Source organism: Mustela erminea, chromosome 15, assembly GCF_009829155.1.
Source record: "Mustela erminea isolate mMusErm1 chromosome 15, mMusErm1.Pri, whole genome shotgun sequence".
Lineage (NCBI taxonomy): Eukaryota > Metazoa > Chordata > Mammalia > Carnivora > Mustelidae > Mustela > Mustela erminea.
In genome coordinates, this window is record NC_045628.1 from 2,211,583 (window position 1) to 2,230,585 (window position 19,003).

Sequence of the window (19,003 nt, forward strand, 5' to 3'; positions counted from 1 at the left end):
GCAGGTCTGGGCCCCAGTGGTTCTGCACTCGAGTAGGAAACTTGCTGGGTTTCTGCGATTCTCAGATCTTGTCTTTTTTATATCTGATCAAACCGAGTTTGGGCTTCGGCCTGTCTCCGACTCGTAGGATACATTTCTTTATCTTGGGCTTTAAAGAGCAGAGACGTGTTCGCGGTGATCTGAAACTACAGGTTTCTCATTTCTCAGTTGCAGCATTAGGCGCATGAGGGCTGGAAGGCTCGTTCTCTTCACGGTGAGAACCCCGGTCTGTCCCTGCCGGGCGGTCCTTACCCCACGTTCACGTCCGTGCCGGGAGCAGGCCTCGCCGTGCCGCGTCGAGCACTCGGTGAGACCGCAGGCCGGTGGCCTCGCCCCGCCGAGCAGACGCGGGAGCCGGCCCCGCTCTGGTGCGCACTCGCACTCCGTCGGCCTGTCTCCCTGGCTCGCACTTGACCTCATGGGGCAGGGTGTTTTTCTCGTCTTGCCGTTAGTATTTAGTATTTCCTGGTGGAGGTTTACAGGTGGCTCTTTCATATTTGTGGGATTGAGGTGGTTCCCTTCGCCTTCTGCCGGCACCTCCTACTTTAGTTTGTGTCTTGGCTGCTGTAGGGGACGCCAGCCTTCATCTGTTGGCGTGGCCGGCCACACGAGCTGCCGCGGTGTGCACTCTGAACAGTGATAGGACTTCCCCGCCCCAGGACGGGACCCCAGGAATCCCCCGCTCAAATGCTCCCGATGCCGGCGTCTTCCCACCGCAGGCTTTCCGGAGCGGGCCAGAGAGCCGCATCAGACCCACACACTTGGCCTCTCGCGTCTCCCCCAGTGGTAAGTTCTCTGTCGTCAGGACCTCCTTCCAGACCTCCACTTACAGTGTCACGGGCTAGTATCAAATCTGGCTTGTCGGTGCGCTGTTTTAAGGAAGCCGATCGTTACGAATGCCATGGACAATTCCAGTACATGTTTGTTTGTTATGATTTTACTCGAGCTAAAGGAATGGATTATTACAGTTATGCAGATAACGTAGAATTCAGTTCCAGGTTAAGTCTGAAGTCAGCATAAATTTAGGTTCTTCAGACTGACCTAAGAAATGATTTTGAGAAGTTGAATAGGAAGATGCCTTTTTTAAAGTTGAGCGTGTTGATTTTTAAATGCCTATCTCCCGACCTCGCTTAGCGATCACATGTGCGCAAGAGCCCCGTTAGCACGGCAGCAGGACCAGAGCTCCCCCGTAAGGGAGGCTCGCGGTACCTCCGTGTCCTCTTGCCGCCCCTTGAGCTAGTCAGTCAGGTCAGCAGGAGCAGAGACAGGTGAGCGCTCGGCGGGGTGTAATTCGGTGTTTTTGTGTCACGCAGCCTGAGGAACGCCAGTGGCCTGACAGCAGCAGACATTGCTCAAACCCAGGGTTTCCAAGAGTGCACCCAGTTTCTCTTGAACCTGCAGAACTGTCACCTGAGCCGTTTCTATGATAACGGCCCCATAAACGGGGGCCATCAGAGCCGATTCCCTAATCATACTAGTGCGGGAGCCAGTCGCAAGAGATGTTTGGAAGATCCAGAGCCCTTTGGAGTGAAGAAGGCTCGAACTGAAGGTGAGTCCCCTTGGTGGATGGGAGGGGGGCGCGCTCCTCTTTCCGGTAACTTGTGCTCTTTTTTATGGCTGGAAGCGCCTTCGAGAGGAGACCTTCGCTCAAGGGTCCTGTGCCCGGAGGAGCCTGGTGCAGTTGTGGTTGTCTCCCCCTGTGGCCCCTGGAAGATTGGCCCTTTAACCAAAGGGGAGCGGTGAGAGGGCGGTGTTGACAGCTCAGATGAAGTGTGTGTGTGTGTGTGTGTGTGTGTGCCTTTGTGCACACCCAGGGTCTTCTGCCGCTCTTTCCTGTACCTGTTTGAAATATAACTATTAAAAAAACCCGCCACCGTGCCTGATTTTTTTTGTTTGTTTTCTCTGAATGTCCCTGAGCTTATGAATAACATTGCTGGTCTGGTAGCAAAACACGGTTTCACATCTGGGCAGGGAGAGGTTTGCCTTGGCTGGTCTCCGCACCCGCAGGACGGGGTGTGTGTCGTGGCGAGACCCGAGGATACACCTGGAAGGTGAGTGAGTTGTGAGTGAGTTACCGTGTTGTCCACCGTTTTATCTCCAGGTTACTTCGGAGTTCACGGTGAAGCAGAGTCACTGGTCAGGCTCCGATGAAAACAGCTCCCCTTCACCTAGAGAAAAATGTGTGTGTGCGCAGCTGTCTGTAAGAGATCTTACAGGACAGACCGCTGGCCGGGCAAGAGTATTTAACAAAGCGACACAGACAGGGACACACAGAGGTGGCAGTGAAAAGTAACCACGTTGAAATTAGGAGCTTGGGTAAGAGAGCTGAGGATAAGGACAAAGTTGTGCCCTTTGATTAAAGAAATAAAAAGCCACGCCAGGAGAGGAGGGGGGAAACCTGGGCGGCTGAACGGTTCAGGCCTCCGTTGCCTGCACCCCCACGGGCGCCAGCGTGGTCCTCTTTCCAATGCTGCACCTTTTCCGTCTGACCGGACAGTGTGTGGATGAAAATGGATTTCTTTTACTATGAAGTTGATAAAATTGTTTTACTGCTTTTAAATACTTAGTGACTATGGAAACTTCAGACTTTTTTTTGTGGAAATGAGTGTATGAACTTGAGGTGGGGGTTTACGAAACTCCTGGCTTCTGTGAGTCACAGAACTCTCCAAGAATGCCGGAAGGGCATAAGCACGAACGACACGGGCAGGTGTCCGTCCTCGCGGGGCCTGAACCGTGAGCTGTCGTCCAGCACGGTCACTGATGTGTACGTGTTCCAGCCGAGTCTTTCCTAATGTAGTTTTAAAGCCCTCTAAGAGCTTCCACTTTTTTAAAATAGCCTTTCTTGTCCGCTTCATGCCTGGTTTCGTATTTTGGAATGACGCAAAGTGTTGGCCTCATGGGCCCTCGGGCAGCAGACCGGTATGTGTCCATGTGCACGTATGCTGGTTCACAGCAGAAATCTTGGATTCTGCTAGTCGGCTAAGACGGATGTCCCTGGACGTTCTAACAAGACTCAAACATGGGCCACAGAGTTTTTCCAACCAGGCTTTGCCGCTGGCAGATCCGACGGACCGCCCCTCCGCCATCACGGGAGACATCTGAGCCGTCCGTCCGCCCCTCCGCCATCACGGGAGACATCTGAGCTGTCCGTCCTCCCCTCCGCCATCACGGGAGACATCTGAGCTGGGCGGTCCTTGCTCCCGTCCCGCAGGCAGTGCTGGTCCCGGGCAGCGTCCCCCACAGCCCTGAGCATGGGCATGTGTCTCTGGTCATGGCTGTGGGAGCACGGATGGGCCTGCAGCCTGCGCCTCTTTCCTCGGGGGGCGGGGGCTGTGAGTGGCGATGACCGCTTTCACTTTATCATGACGTGCTCGCTGTGAGTGGGGGCTGGGGCGTGGGTCTCATGACTTGGCCCCAGCTGCCTGGGTCTTCGGGAGGAGGTTGTGTCTGCCTGTGCGAGGACTTCTGCCCCAGGCTCAGGTTCCAGTAGGCGAGTCACGATACGTTGTTGTAGTTCATTTCCACTTAATATCTGGCATCTCGTTTTGATTTGCTATTTAAATGTCTGAGCTTCAGGTTTTGCTCATTCTGAATTATTCATTTTGCAAACAAATTTTTGGCTCTCACACCAGAGTAAAAATAAGCATTTTTTCCTTACCCAACACATGCATATAAAATACTTTGAATAACTTCCCATGTCCACATATTTAAAAGAGTTTAAAATTTTCTGTCTCCCTTCATTCTTCCCCAGGTACAAGTTAGGCTTTTCAGGGCCAGGAGTTCTGGGCTCCGTGAAGGCCTAGCTTAGACCTTATCAGTGAGATTCAGGCCAGTCTTTCTGCAACTAAAGAATCACACACACTCCTGTTTTTAATGTGCATTTTATGTTCATAAAACTTATTTCCAGAAGTTTTTCTGGCAAAGCCAACTTTCTAAGTGTGCCTTGCGAATTTATATTTTTTAACTTTTTTTTTTTTTACTTTGGAATCCTGAGACAAAGTTCCCTACTCTTCTCCACAGAAAGTGGCCTCTGTCCCTGCTTCCACTAAACTGTTTTCAGATGTTTTAATGTCATTGGTGTGATTTCCCTTGGAAACTACGGATGGAAAAGAACTTGAAGGATTAATGGCGCTGCTGCCTGACTGTCTGCTGCTGCGCTGGGGGGTGGGCTGAGCCTCGGGCGGGTCCTATGTGACATGCCCCCGCCCCAGCATTCACACCAACAACCCCTCCACCCTGGTCAGAGCGTGGACCTAGTCCTTGGGGCTGTGAACTCGAGCATAAAGTCAAGTCCAAAGTCACTTCAGCGGTTGATCCTAAAAGTATTTTGGCATAAGATCGGGTTTTGTTCATTTGGGGTGGCACAAGGAAGCATGAGTATGTACGTGGGTTTCGGTGTGTTTTCCCCCCATTTATCAACCGTTGGCTCGAGGTCAGATGACAGGTGTCCTTCAGTGACAGCTGCTCGGTAACGTTCTGTTAGTGTTTCTGTTAACCTCCAGGAGTAACAGTCCCGTTACCGTGTGTGTGGTCCTTGGAAACCCGCCCAGATACCAGGGAGACTGGTTGGGAAGAATGCCCGTCCTGTCCATGGGAGACACTTCCCTCTTCTTTCAATCAGGAGTTGCTTTGGCTGCAGCTCCCGTGTCGGGAGCAAGGAGGGGCAGCGACCAGGGTTTTGTGACCGGGAACAGTTGCCATAGGAAGGAGCCTGTGTTGATACTAGATCTCGTTAAATCAGTTTTTAATTCAGAAGGATATAGTACTGATCTTAGAATTTCATACATAATGTATAGGTATTTAACTTAAAAAAACACCTTTTAGGAAAACTACGGCATTATGGTCCTGTTTAAAATCAGCAATGAGAAGTTTCTCGGCACACCTTCCCCTGGATAAGCTTCTCATTAAACAATGTGCACTCTGGTCTTCAGTATCCATCCGGACCACAGCGGAGACGGGCGGTGGCCGTGTGGGGGGGAGCAGGGGAGTGGCACGTCTGCCTGCTTAGAGCCTGAGTCTCAGGAGATCCACTGCCTCCCCAGTTAAAAATGTGGCTCCCGCCGGTTTGATCCCATACGTTAGAGACGCACACGACTGACTTCAAGGGCAGAGTTTAAGTGTTTGACTAGAGTAAGAGAACAGTGCGGTTGGAATAACAGGATTGTTTTGTCTGGATCCCTGAAGGCTTAGCGTCCAGGAATGGTGATCTGAATGACGCCAGAGAACCAAGCACTCTGTGATTTGCACCGTTTCCGTCTCGAATTCCAGCCTCCGGAGGCTCCCCTGTTCGCAGAGCAGTGTAGCTGCCGTGGCCGGAGTCCGCCACCCCGTGCACCTTCTCTCCTGCGCCCTTTCACAGAACCCCAAGGCCTCCCGTGGTGTTTCCAGAACTCTCACTGCTGCTTGTGGGGCCGTGGCGGGAGCTTAGAGTCCATGAAATGTTCCCCCGTGGTAGAACCATCTTCATTCCGGCCTCAGGTCCTGCTTTGATTTAAACAGAACCTTTCTTTAAAAAGTTGTTATCCAGGTAAATTGTGCTAAGTGGATAAGAAATCATTCTGATTGATTATGGCCGGTGGGAAGCCCCCGGGGGAGACTTTCCTTCCCAAGTACTTGGCCAGTGGTTGGGACTCCCCGTTCCGCGGGGAGACCACAGGTGTGTGAAGCGTCCTGGGGCTCCTGGCCAACTCCTCTTGAGGGCTAACCCACACCTGGGACCCCCACACGGGCACCCTGAAGATACACAACAGGAGGTCACTAGTCTGTGCCACAAGCCCAGCCTCACCGAGGTCTGTCGTGCAAACCTACTTGGCAGTGTTTGGGTGCCCGACAGCTCCCTCGTGCTGGGCCCAGGGGTTCGCACCCTGCTAGCCAGCCAGAGCACCAGCACCTCACAACGATGTGACCATAGAGATTGAATTTTTCTTTTTCAGAGACGTTTCTGCCTTGAACGTTAAAATAAGTCTGAGTGGGCTTTCTTCAGGAGCCCTAGGTAAGCTTGCAGGTGTCCTTGGCAGTTGGAATCTCGTGTTTGGGGGGTGCCGGGCTGGCTCAGTAGGAGCTTGTGGCCATGAGTTCAAGCCCCACGCTGGGCATAGAGTTCACTGTTAAAAAGTGATAGTAACTCGTTTTTGTTCTGCACGTGCCCCTTCCCGGCCGTAGGGAGCCAGCTCAGGAATCCGCTTCCCGACAGCACCCTCCAGGACTCCCCGCCTTCCAAAAGCCCAGGGACACCACCCCCCGGGCTTTCAGACTGCTCGCGCGTAAAGCAAACACGTGGCTGTAGCATCTTGCTGAGAGCTGGCCGCGGCTTCAGACGGCCGTACCGGTGCCCGGTTCTGCATCTGGACCATGGTCAGTCATGCTTGCAAAGTCGCCTCTGCAGGAAGGAGGCTGAGAGGGTCTTTCTTGAGCCGCTGCTAGGCAGTGTCCTGCCGCAGATGGTCCGCGGCTAACGTGTGCTGCAATCTTGTGTCCTCGACAAATGCCTCCTGTGGCCGAGTAGGAGGTAAGGACTTTTTTTAACGAAACGTGTCGTGGTCTTTGCTTTTTCCTGTGGAGGTGGGTAGAGAGATGGGAAGAGAAGGTGCTGCTGCTCCGAACTCCAGAGAGCGCCCAAACCGACCACTTGGGGAGAGACGCCTCGCGTTTTGTGTGCGAGGCTGACTTTCTCAGACGCAGCGTGGCACGTCTCCGTGGCTCCTTTGGCAGAGACGAATGAGTGTGGGAGAGAGGAGTCTGCTCGGCGCCAATGTTCCGACAGTTCTGAGAGGCCGGCGTCAATCTCGGTTCGTAAAACACGGGTTTAAAAAGTAAATTGCGCCTGTGCCGCCGATTCCTAGACGCTGGAGTGACCCAGCCCGGGCGCAGCCGGACTGTCTGCCGCGGAGTTTTTAAAAGCCTTGCAGGTGCTTCATGGCAACGATGCTCCACAAAGACAGCCTGTCTGTGGAGAACCGGCCTGAGTGCGTTAGCATATGCTCCCCTGTTAAAGAGTTTCTTGACTACGCGTAGGAGAGCCTTCGGTCGGTTTCGTTTTTGTCCCCGTCGGCACTGATGGCGCACCTGCGAGGTGGCAGGGTTTCAGAGTCGGGCCCGTGCTCTGCATGGGTCTCTCCTTCCCAGAGTCATTTCCACGGCAAACTGGCCTTGTCCCCTGGCTCCTCCTCTTCGTTTGACCTTGAATGTCCCCAGACTCCTCTGCCTGCGGCCCCTCCGGCCCCCTAGTGGCAGGCCCACCCGGGCTGCTTCTCTTCACAGCCGGCCTTTCCAGGGGGCCGGCCTCCTGATTCTGTTACGGGTCGCTCCAGGACGAGTCATGTTTGTTTGCTTCCTGTGTTTGTGCCTTTTCAGGCTGGAGAGTGGGCTTCATTCATGGATACGGTCCCCCTTCTGAGCACTGGGCTTAAGGGACGAGAGGATAAGTAGCTCTGCTCTCAGGAAGCACTTTCAGATTTGTCCTCTGTCGGGATTTCTGTAAACTGCTTTCCTTTTCAGACATGTGAAATGGCACACTTAGCTCAGGGCTCACCGTCCCCAGGAACCCTGGCCCCTGAATCCTGAAGAGCAGACCTTACGAGGACAGGCACTGAACGCCGTGCCGTAGCCCCGTGCAGCTCCCCGTTCGCAGAGGCGTCCATCCGTGGCTTTGCGGGGCTGGCGTGTGCCCGTTCTCCGTGGACCACTGGACTCCCAGGACGGCTTACCAGGCATAGGAGAGGAAGGAGCAGGACCCGAGCCCACGCAGACCGCAGGCTCCTCAGACTCAGCAGTCTCTGAAATGACAGGCTGAGGTCTCCCCGAAGGTCCTGAACACCACCCCCACCCCCTCGTGAGGGCGGCCAGTATGCCACGGACGTGTGGAAAGTACCTGCTTCCCAGGGTGGGTGGCAGCTTGCCTGGCGCTGATGGGGGCCCGCGGAGGAAGGCAGAGAACCTTGAGTGGGAAAGCCGGAAGTCCAGGGCTTAATGCCTCGGGCCTAAAAGCACCTGTGTGGTGAGTGACCTTGGCCTCCTGCCTGTGCAGACCAACTACACAGGTCACACTGCTCTGTTTCTCCCACATGCCGGTCGTCCGGGACTCGTGTTCCTCTTCGTGAAGACCATACGTTATTCTCCGGTCTCGGCGGTTTGGCTTCGGGTTAGCGGCAGTCTGGAGCCGGTGTGCTTGCTTCTTCCTTTTACATCTGTAAAAACCAACTCCTGCCTGCAAATCAGAAGTAACTGAAGCCGCAGAGTTCATGTCTGTTTTTAAATGTTTATTGGGAAGATTTAGCACAAAAGTTGTTTATTGTATATATACTTTGACCCAGAAATTTATCTGATTAAAGACCCAGAAGTACACAGAAGGTGCCGAGTGAGGCTTCGACTGTGGTGTTCACGACAGGACAGCCGGGGAGTTGCAGGGGTTAGAATGCGACCCTACAGCGGATTCTTACTTGACTTTCAAAGGTTCTTTTGGACTTTGCTCACGAGCTACATTCATGCCATGGTAGATGAAGACGATCTGGGGGTCCGATTCTGTAATAGCATGTGTGTGCTGAGACCAGAAAGCCACATGATCACGGGAACATGGCCGCTGGGGGTAGGGTGGGGGCGCCCAGGGAAGGTGCCCAGGGGAGTGTTTCCACACAATGAGTGTGATTCTTGCAGGAAACGTGATTAAATGTGCATGTTTGTTTTCCTCCAAGATCCAGAGAATGATCCTTTTTAGAGGAATGTGCGTAACTTCAGCCTCAAAGGTCTGGAACTAGGACTGTAATGTTCGTTTCCGGTGTTACTGTATCTTGGTGCACGGGCCCACACCCCCAGAACAGTATTTAACCTTGGCTTTTACTTTCCTTTCTACTACTGAGATTAGTGAATTTTTTTTTTTTAAGATTTTATTTATTTATTTGAGAGAGAGAGACAGTGAGAGAGAGCATGAGTGAGGAGAAGGTCAGAGGGAGAAGCAGATTCCCCATGGAGCTGGGAGCCCGATGCGGGACTCGATCCCGGGACTCCAGGATCATGACCTGAGCCGAAGGCAGGCCAACCAACTGAGCCACCCAGGCGTCCCTGAATTTTTTTTTTTTAATTTAGGATAATTTTAATGGTTTTTATGTTATTCAAGAATTGTCTTGGGACGCCTGGGTGGCTCAGTTGGTTAAGCAGCTGCCTTCGGCTCAGGTCATGATCCCAGCGTCCTGGGATCGAGTCCCACATCGGGATCCTTGCTCCGCAGGGAGCCTGCTTCACCCTCTGACTCTGCCTTCCACTCTGCCTGTGCTCACTCTCGCTCGCTCTCTCTCTGACAAATAAATAAATAAAATCTTAAAAAAAAAAAAAAAAAAAAAAAAAGAATTGTCTTTGTATTTCTTTTCTTTTTTTTTTTTTTAAGATTTTATTTATTTAACAGAGATCACAAATAGGAGAGACAGGCAGAGAGAGAGGAGGAAGCAGGCTCCCCGCTGAGCAGAGAGCCCGATGCAGGGCTCAATCCCAGGACCCTGAGATCATGACCTGAGCCATAGGCAGAGGCTTGACCCACTGAGCCACCCAGGCGTCCCTATCTTCATATTTTTTTACGAAAAATAACTGAAGGAACATTTAGGGCCATAATACAGAGTATGCTGAACTTAGAAACATATTTAGAAATCTCTGTGGGTCGTAGAACTGCTTTGTTTCCTCCAGGGACCAGCCATGAAGGAGAATTTGTGCCCCTGGGTACAGGTGGAGTAAGTGTCCGAAATCCCGTGACTTTTCCTTGGAGCTGCACATTTTGGGAAGTTTCCTGGCCGTGCTCTAGGCTCCTTGCTGATCCCTAGATTCCGTTGTTTTCACAGATTGGGAGCATTCAGGGCTCTTAGAGGGAAAAAGGAGGGAGAAACCATTGTCTTAAAAGCTTGCGGGTGCAGGGATCTAAAATTGCCTTTGTGTTCTGTGCAGCTCGGAGCTCGGGTCCCTGCACGCCGCTGGGGAACAGCGACGCGGACGATGAAGCTGACAAAATGCTGGTCGACAGAGAGCTCACGGCTGTCACAGGTGGGAGTGGACAGTTCCCTGTTAGCTGCGGCAGCAGCCCCATGGTGGAAGACAGCAGACAGCAGGAGGGTAGTTCTGTCGGACCCAGAGAAATAGAAGTATACACGGTCTCAGCGATGCAGACGCCTTGCCGCTGCAGGAGCCAGTGTGCGTACTATTTCTGACCTGAGTGTCCTCCCCAGCGCTGCACTTTGTTGTCCGACGTTTTAAAGAATGTTACACTACAGTTTGCGCATCTTGGGCGAGTTTGTAGATACGAGGATGAGTGTGTCGGGTGCATTCTGTAGATATGAGACGTTTGAGTGCAATCTTCCTATTTTGGTTTGACGCTTCCGCTTAACGTGCCTTGTTTAATTTCAAAGAGGTTTCGCATGCATACTTTCCTGACATGTGACCTTTGGGTGAACACATCAGACATCTGTTGCTAGTAGTTCCGCCTGGTGCGCAGCAAGGATGATTTGCTGTGGACATGGAGGACGGGTAGATGGTTTTGACCCGCGACTGGGCTCGCCAGCGTGGGGCCTCCCACTCGCCTCTGCTGGCTGCTGTGGTTTCTGGGAGGGCAGCTCAGTCCAGCCAAGCGCTGGGCGCCGTGGCCCGCAGACACGTATGCGCTGCAGGTGCTCATGTCTCCGCACGGTCGATGGTTCAGGGCTGTTTCTTTTAGCATTCAGAATCTCTCAAGACTTTTCCTTGGAGTTAATACTTTTCTCTGCCAATTTTCTCTTTAGATGACCATGAAAACATCTGAGCAGTTTTCTTACTGTGTTAATATATGTAGAAATAGATACTGGTTTGTTTAAGGTTTTATTATGTCTCTATGCTAAATTCTTCACTGGGGTAAGAGATTATGCATTATGCTTCCCAGACATACACGAAAATGTGTACCTCTCTCTAGAAGCTACAGGGTTACAGGTGGAATCACCTTTTTGCCACATCATTAAATGGGTAGATTTTCTATGGAAAATTCTAATACGTTAGTAATTTAAAGACCTTGGCTAAAGACAAGTAACAAAGCTTTTCAAAACAAATGACATAGCTACAATGTTTAAAAGGCAGAAGTAACCTCTAAACTTCAGGCGTTAATATCCTGCATTTTCAGGCCAAATTTAATAGCCAGCGTGGGTGTCGCGTTGAAAAGGCCACACTTTTATTTCAAGCCCAGCTTGTCCTGTGTGACGGGCGCCATACTTCCGGTCACCTCGCATACAGCACCGTCTGCCCACGTGCACAAAACGGGCTGAACTCCTGGGGGCCGTGCCGTGGGCAGGCGGGTAGTGTGCGGGAGCACGGGCCCGGAGAGGCGTGAGGGGCAAGGAGCTAGGACGGTGTTGGAGGCAGCCAGGCGGGGTCCCGAATAACCAGTCTCTAGGATGTCCGCCGTTCTCATGCTCAGCTGGATTAGATTTTCCCCAAGGACATGAGGTCATCAAGTAGCCTTGGTGTTGACGTTGCATCCAGCACTCGCCCTCGCACCCCCCGGGGACTAGAGGAGATGCGTGCGCACGGAGCTCGAACAGAGAACTGAGTCAAGGCAACTCCGACCTCTGACCCAGTGCTCCTGGACCTTTTCAGGGCTGATCCCCCGGAAACCTCATGTCCGTGTCTGTTACTGGGACACGGTTATTTGTCTTAGTGACCATCAAGGTCGCCATCATACTCATGAATTTCGTCACCCAGGAACACTGATAAAAGTTCTCTGGGATTAGCTCATTTTATTTCTTTTTATTCTACTTCATGTTCAGTTCTTGAAATACTACTTCTCTAGCCTTGAGTTTTAACTAAATAAAAGAGCTGTCCTTTAATTTGGGGGGGGGGGAAAGTCCCTTATCCTCTGAAGAATTTATAGCAGTTATGAAGCATGATTATCACTTAAACTGCCAGGAAAATGATTAATGGAATGTGTAGAAGGTGTTTTTGTTCATTGAACAAGCCATGATTTTTTATTGGCAGGAAGATTTGTGGGACACGCAGAAACCTATGTCCAAGTGCAAATCAGACACCTGGCTGGCGAGGCGGAAAGTCAGCCCTTCTGGGGAGGGCCACACTGTGTGCCGGGGGCCTGTGTGCGGAAACATGTCCTCGCTCCGATGGTCGTGGGACTCCGCTCGTGTGTTTAATCCCATACCTTGCTTTAACAGCTCAGAACATTGAGATAAAATTTCCTATTACCAAGCAAGACCGAATTCTCATTCTTTGTACCGTTCTGTGAACTCCTGTGGACGTGACTGTGGAATCCCGGGTTTCCTTGTACAGAAAAGCACCTTGTAATCGCTGTCCCCTTGGGCTCGGGTGTGTTGGGGTCGACTCTGTCATTCCCCCTGAGACATCTCCTCTTGGTGGATGTCTCCCTATGCAGGTTAAGCAACATTTTCCCAACCTAAGCGTTTTTTTTACCGTAGCCTCGTTAGATGAATGAAGGCTTGGACGTCGGAGTCCACTCACCTGGCGAACTCGGAAGGCCCCGCCAGGGCTCGCGCTGCTGCGCCGCCAGTCCCAGACCACGCGCGTGAGAGCGCTTAGTGTCCCGTCCTCGCCGGCCGCTTGCCGCCACACAGGTGCCACGCGGACGCGAGGGTCGCTAAGATCTGAGCTCCCGTGTCAGAGCGCCAGGCCTGAGCCGCGGGCACGTCCCCGGAGCTCGCGTGGCGCTGCCTCGCCCGGTCCCAGGAGCCCCCAGGCCCCCATGTCGCGGCCGCCTTCCTTTCTCCCTTTCCTTCAGAGCTGGAGGAGTGGGGGCTTATTTTAACCCTGTGGGAGACCTCCCCTTCGTTCCGCTGGGCGGTCTCGCAGGTGATTTTTAAAATGTCTTCCTGAAAGTAGTCTTGACACGAGAGCACTTTTTCGATTCTGGTGTTGCTGGCGGTGCTCCGGGGCTGCTGGTCGTTTTCATGCCGCAGAGCTGTCGCCTCAGGCGTCCGCATTCAGTCGCTCGGTGCAGCCAAAAGCCAGAGATGTGTCTTGTCTTACCAGGAACATGCTGCTGTTGGTTCTATTTTTAAATCTGCCTATGCAGTTTTTTACCTCCGGAAAAGGAACTGGTTTGTTCTAAAGAAAAAAAAAAGAAGCTAAGTAAATCCTTTAGAGTTGTGGCAGCAATGCAACTGTTCTAGTTCCTCCTCCCCCTCTGGTTCAGAATTCTGGTGACAGGTGTATCTCTCAATGCAGATATGAAAACCAGTAGCCCCGCGCCGGATACACTGACACATGGATGTGTCATCAGTGGACATTTGGACTTCCCCTCCACGACACAGCTCAATGGGACGGAGAGCGGGAGTGACCAGAGCTTTTCAGGAGCTAATGGTGTTAGCAGTGGCATAGTTCAAGGACGGCCTTTTCCGAGTAGCCAGGGTCCGCTTTGTGTCCATGGGACCGAGGAGCCAGAAAAGACCATGAGCGCTAACGCCGAGATGTGCGGCTCTCTGCACCTGAACGGGAGCCCGAGCAGCTGCGTGGCTAACAGACCTTCCTGGGTGGGGGGCGTTGAGGAGAACCTGCACTACGGGCACTACCACGGGTTTGGGGACACCGCTGAAAGCATCCCCGAGCTCAGTAGCCTGGCAGAGCACCCCAGCTCCGTGAAGGGGGCAGAGAGGCCCGGTGGTGCCGACCTGGGGGCCATGCACCTGTACCACGGCTCGTAGAGACTGGCAGCCTGACGTGTGGACGCGCCCATGCCTCCCTAGTAGCCGACCGTGAATACTCACATAGCGCCCACTTGAGGGAATGTCACGACTTGTACTGTTTTTGTATACTTCGACTTTCTGACAAAGTCAGCTTGTATTTGAGAAGTTCCTCGTGAGTCCTGTTGTATGCATGAGGACGGCTGACTTAGCCCCCAGGTGTTTCCTCCACGGGTTGGCGGGCCTCTTCCCAAGTCTAATTTCTCGGCTGCCAGCCTCGGTGTTTTCCTTTGAGCGCCGTCACCGTAGAATGCCGTCCTTCCAGACTCCTGGTCCACAGTCCTCTTGGAAAGCTTGCTTCTGCTCTAACCTCTAGACTCTATGACAGAAGACGGCTCGTTCCCTATGCAAAGTACAGCCTTACAAAGATTTCTTGAAAAAAAGAACATTTGTCTTTTTCAAAGTCTTTTCATTGAAGCTTTGCAACTTGCCGTGTGGTGGGTTTTCTTCCGGGCACGCGTGGTGGTTTGGGGGCGGAAGCGGCCCCTTTGTCAACAACGTAGCTCCCTGCCCCGCGTTTCACTGGAAACACCTGCAGTCCGGGACTGACTGCGGCCCTGTCGTGGTTTTATCCCACATTTCTTGCTTTGTCTCTACGGTTTGTACCACAGATAACGGTTTCCTTTATATGTAGTAGAAATTACTATTTGTAGGAAATGTCAGGTCAGGATATTTATAACTGACTATTTTGACTTATATTTTCTTTTTTCTTGGTTTTTTTGGGGGGGAGGGGAGTGGTTTCTGCTTTAAAATGTATACCACTATGTATATCCCATCTACTGAGAGAATTTTGGATCTCTCTTAATAAAAGTGCACTACGTTTATGGTTTTATAGAAATTAGCTTTTGTTTAAGCAGCTAGTGGTCACACTGTGCAAATATTGTAATGAATTTTTACTTTTCTGATTTTTGTAATGAAAATTGGTGAAGTTAGAGAAAATGTCCATTGAACAAGCCAATGTCCTAAGAGTGTTACTAACATCTTGTTTTTAAACTGTGCTTTACAGATTGAATAAAAAACTCTCACTTGAGCCGTGCCTGGGGTGTGCTTTCTTTCTAGGGTGGGGGAGGGGGGTGGGGGTGTCTGCGCAGGGGACAGGAAGGGAGGGACGAGTGGAGTGTCCCCTTTTATTCTGCTTGTAAGATTTTACTTTACTCCTCTGGCCCTGCCCATGGAATTTCTGGCCACTTTGGGTTTCTGGATGTAGATGCTCTAGTCTTCGGACCCTTTTCTCCCAGAGCCTCTTGGGGGAGTGTCAGCTGCTCTCAGCCAGCAGTACTGTCCTTGCCTGCGCATTTCCGTAAAAGACAGTCACCATAATTTACTGAACGTGGGGCCAGCAGACATTCATGAACATAAGCCTTTTAAAACTATAAATTACAGTTTCAAAATGCCAACAAAATAATCTTTCTGGCATGCCCTGTACGTTATTTAGAACACTGGTTGCTTTATGCATATTACTGTAAATTTAACATACCAGAGTGAGGGGGCATTAGCCTTTGGAAGTGTCACAAAAATTACTGGAGGCTGAGAACAGAAGCGTGAATACACTTGCTGTGTCACTGCCGCCCAACCGCCTGCCCACAGCAGGCATCAGTAATCGAGCACTGATGCCACCCAATCCCGTGCCCACGGCAGGCATCAGTAATGGACCCATGAGCCCAGATGGCGGCTGCGGCCCTTCTAAATGACTGCTCTGAGAAGCCACCCAGGTTGCTCTGAGTCTGCAGGAGAGGTGAAACCACGCAATCCTGTGCTTGGACTAGTCCTTAATGTATTTCCGAGACTGTGTTAATATTTGCTGGAAAACATTAAGTGAATCTTTTAAAATGCTCAAGGATCAACCTTTCATTAAGTCTTGGGAGTTGTTGGACAGAATCTGACTGCTTCTCGGGGACCACCTACTGTGTAGAACCTACAGGGTCACCAGCTGTACACAGTGTGACGGATGCAGTTTCCTCGTCTTGTCGCTCAGAGGCATTGACGTTCAGAGATGGTAGCAACGTCGTTACAGGAAAATCCCCTCATGCCTGGAATTGGCTCCAGAGCGACACGGGAGTGGTAGAGTACGGACGGAACAAAGCTCACACGAGACGGGAGGGGCCGATGTTGACACTGGGCACATGAAGCTGTTTTGTCCTACTTTGTATATATTTGGGGAAGTTTCTCATACTTAGGACCTGACAGAAAAAGTTCTAGTCCTTTAAAAACATGTGGACATCATTTTAACACTGACCCAAGAATAAGCCAAAATTTTACTCTGCCTGTCTCACCAAAATTAAGTGCATTCTAAATTATAAGAGTTTACTGGTTCTTAACTTTTTCGGCCTGAAGACCCTTTTAGGAGCTCATAGCTTAAACAGTAATCACAAACAAATGGAAAATTAAACTTTAAAAACTCCATTGACAGTAACATCAAAACCATAAAACACTTAGGAATATACCTTAAATGGTGTTCAAAACTTCCACACTGAAAACTAAAACATTTCAGAGAGAAAGAAGGTTTGAACGTTTTGGTTGAGAAAATCTGTTCGCAAATGACGTGCTACTGCATAGAGAAAACCCTAAACACGCCACCAAAAACTGTTAGAACTGATGAATGAATTCAGTAAAGTTGCAGGTTACAAAATTAAATGCAGAAATCCATTGCTTTCCATACACTATTGAAGTAGTAAAAAGAGAAATTAAGAAAATAATCCCATTTACAGTTGCACTGAGAATAATAAAGTACCTAGGAGCAAACTTAACCAAGGAAGAGAAAGCTCCGCACTCTGAAAGCCATAAAGCAGTGATGAAAGAAACCGAGGAGAACACGAGCGAAAGGAAAGACATTCCACGCGTGTGCATCAGAAGGACAAATGTGCCCACACCACCCAAAGCAACCTGCAGATTTAATGCAGTCCCTATCAAAATACTAACATTTTTTACAGAACTAGAACAACTAGTAATAAAATTTGTATGGAACCAGAGAAGACTTCAAATCGCCAAAGCAATCTTGAAGAAGAACAAAGCTGAAGGTCTCACAATCCCAAATTTGAAGGTGTGCGACAAAGCCGCAGTCTTCAAAACGCTACGGTTCTGGTGCAAAAATGGACACAGATCAATGGAACAGTATAGGGAACCCAGCACAGGAGCCTACGCTTATTATCTACAACAGAAGAGGCAAGAATATATAGTGGGAAAACGTCTCTTCAAACAATGCTGTTGTTGGGGGGACACCTGACCTGAGTGCCGCAGTTGGTTAAGCACCTGCCTTAACTGGGGGATCCAACCCCGCATTAGGCTCCGTGCTCAGCGGGAGATCTGCTTCTCCTTCCGTCCCTGCCCACACTCATGCTCCATCTCTCTCTCTCTCTCTCTCTCTCTCAAATAATAAAATCTTTTTTTGTTTAAAAGGTGTTGGGAAAACTGGACAGCTACTTGCAAAATAATGAAACCGGACCCCTTTCTCAGAGCATACACAAAAATAAGCTCGAAATGGATTAAAGTCCTATAGATGAGACCTGAAAACATAGAACTCCTAGAAGAAAACAAAGGCAGTCCTTTCTTTGACAATGGCCAGAGACCTTTTTCTTGGTAGATCTCGGGCAAGGGAAACAAAAGCAAAATTAGACTATTAGGACTATATCAAAATAAAAAGTGAAGGAAGCCACCACAACGCCAAAGACAGCGTGCTGAATGGGAGGAGATATTTGCCACTGATAAAGGATTAGTATCCAAAATACACAAAGAACTTATACAACTCAGCACCCAAAACAAAAGAAAGTAATCCAGTGAAAATGACCGAGGACCCAAATAGACATTTTTCCAAAGAAACCGTACAGCTGGGCAACGCACTGCTGTTCATCACTCAGGGCAATGCAAAGCAGACCTACAGTGGGGTGTCCCCTCACAGTTGTCAGAAGGGCTAAAATAAACACACACACACACACACAAGAAAGAACAGGTGTTGGTGAGGATGTAGAGAAAGGGGAGCCCTCGTGTGTTGGTATGAATGCAAACTGGTGCAGCCACTGTGAAAACATTACGCAAGTTCCTCAATTAAAAATAGAACCGCCGTATGATCTAATAATTATTTACCCAAAGAAAATGAAAACGCTAACTGAAAAGGATACATTCACCCCGTGTTTATTGCAGCATTATTTACAGTGGCCAAACCGTGGAAACAAGCTGAGTGTCCACTGACTGATGCGTGGATAAGGAAGATGTGATGTACACACGGTGAAATGTAACTCAGCCATCGAGGGGGGAACGTGCCGTTCACGGCAACGTGGGTGGATCCAGAGGGTACAATGCGAACTGAAGGACATCGGTCAGAGAGTGAAATGCCAGAGGAAGGGGTTAAGAGCACACTAAGGAGGGGCACTGAGAAGTGCATAGAACTGTTGAATCGTTGTTGTACACCCAGAACTAACGTGGTACTGTAGGTTAAGTATATTCAAATTGAAAAAGGAAAATGTTCAAGACCTCTGTAGTTTTGTAGAAAACTACAGAATGTTCCAAAGAGAAAGAAGGTTTAAATGAATGTTCCAGTTGACGTGTGTAAACAAAGTCTGGCCTCGTACAGGTAAGTACTTGAGAAAGGGGGGGGATATTTTCATGTTAATAGCCTTTGCAGTCCGCTGCGGGGATTTGACACCAGACCTGTACACTGGTAGTTCCTTTCGGGTTAGCTGCCGTATTGAATCAGGCCATGGCGCTGGATTTCTTACACCCGGTTACTGGGCATTCTCTTGCCCGCGACATGGGCCTCTTATCCACGCGTCAACGCGTCACTGCATCACATCCTGCATTGACTGTTTGGAGAACATCATTTGAGTTCTGCACATCTTCAAGTGTTGAAACGTTTTCTTGTAAAAAAAATCATCCTAACGTCATGAACAATGTCATAAAAGTTCAAGCGGGAAAGTGTCAAGTGCATGGTGCGTGGTGCTGGATACGAGTTTGGAAATTGTCATTTTTGCTTGAAAGTTCAAGGGTTGGGGCACCTGGGGGCTCCGTCGGTGAAGCGTCTGCCTTCGGCTCAGGTCATGATCTCAGGGTCCTGGGATCGAGCCCCGCATCGGGCTCCCTCCTGAGCAGGACGTGTGCTTCCCGCTTTCCACTGCCCCTGCTCTTTCTCGTGCACTCTCTAATAAATAAATAAAATATTTTTTTGAAGATTTTTTATTTATTTATTTGACAGAGAGAGAGAGATCACAAGCAGGCAGAGAGGCAGGCAGAGAGAGAGAGGGAGGAAGCAGGCTCCCTGCTGAGCA

At 50.3% G+C, this 19,003-nt stretch overlaps 1 protein-coding gene across 10 annotated transcripts in view; it reads left to right on the forward strand.

The window, feature by feature from the left end:
* Positions 1–14,775, forward strand: part of ANKRD10 (ankyrin repeat domain 10) — a 31,935-nt gene extending 17,160 nt beyond the window's left edge. For 3 of the 10 annotated variants that reach the window (XM_032314197.1, XM_032314198.1, XM_032314200.1), the window contains 3 exons: positions 1,353–1,588; positions 9,967–10,209; positions 13,231–14,775. In XM_032314197.1, coding sequence (XP_032170088.1) covers positions 1,353–1,588; positions 9,967–10,209; positions 13,231–13,706 — 955 coding nt within the window. In that variant the 3' untranslated portion in view covers positions 13,707–14,775. Of the gene's footprint in view, positions 1–1,352; positions 1,589–9,966; positions 10,210–12,015; positions 13,127–13,230 lie in introns of those variants that run through there. The other 7 variants (XM_032314199.1, XM_032314201.1, XM_032314205.1 and 4 more) reach the window with 6 other exon arrangements.
* The last annotated feature ends 4,228 nt before the right edge of the window (positions 14,776–19,003 follow it).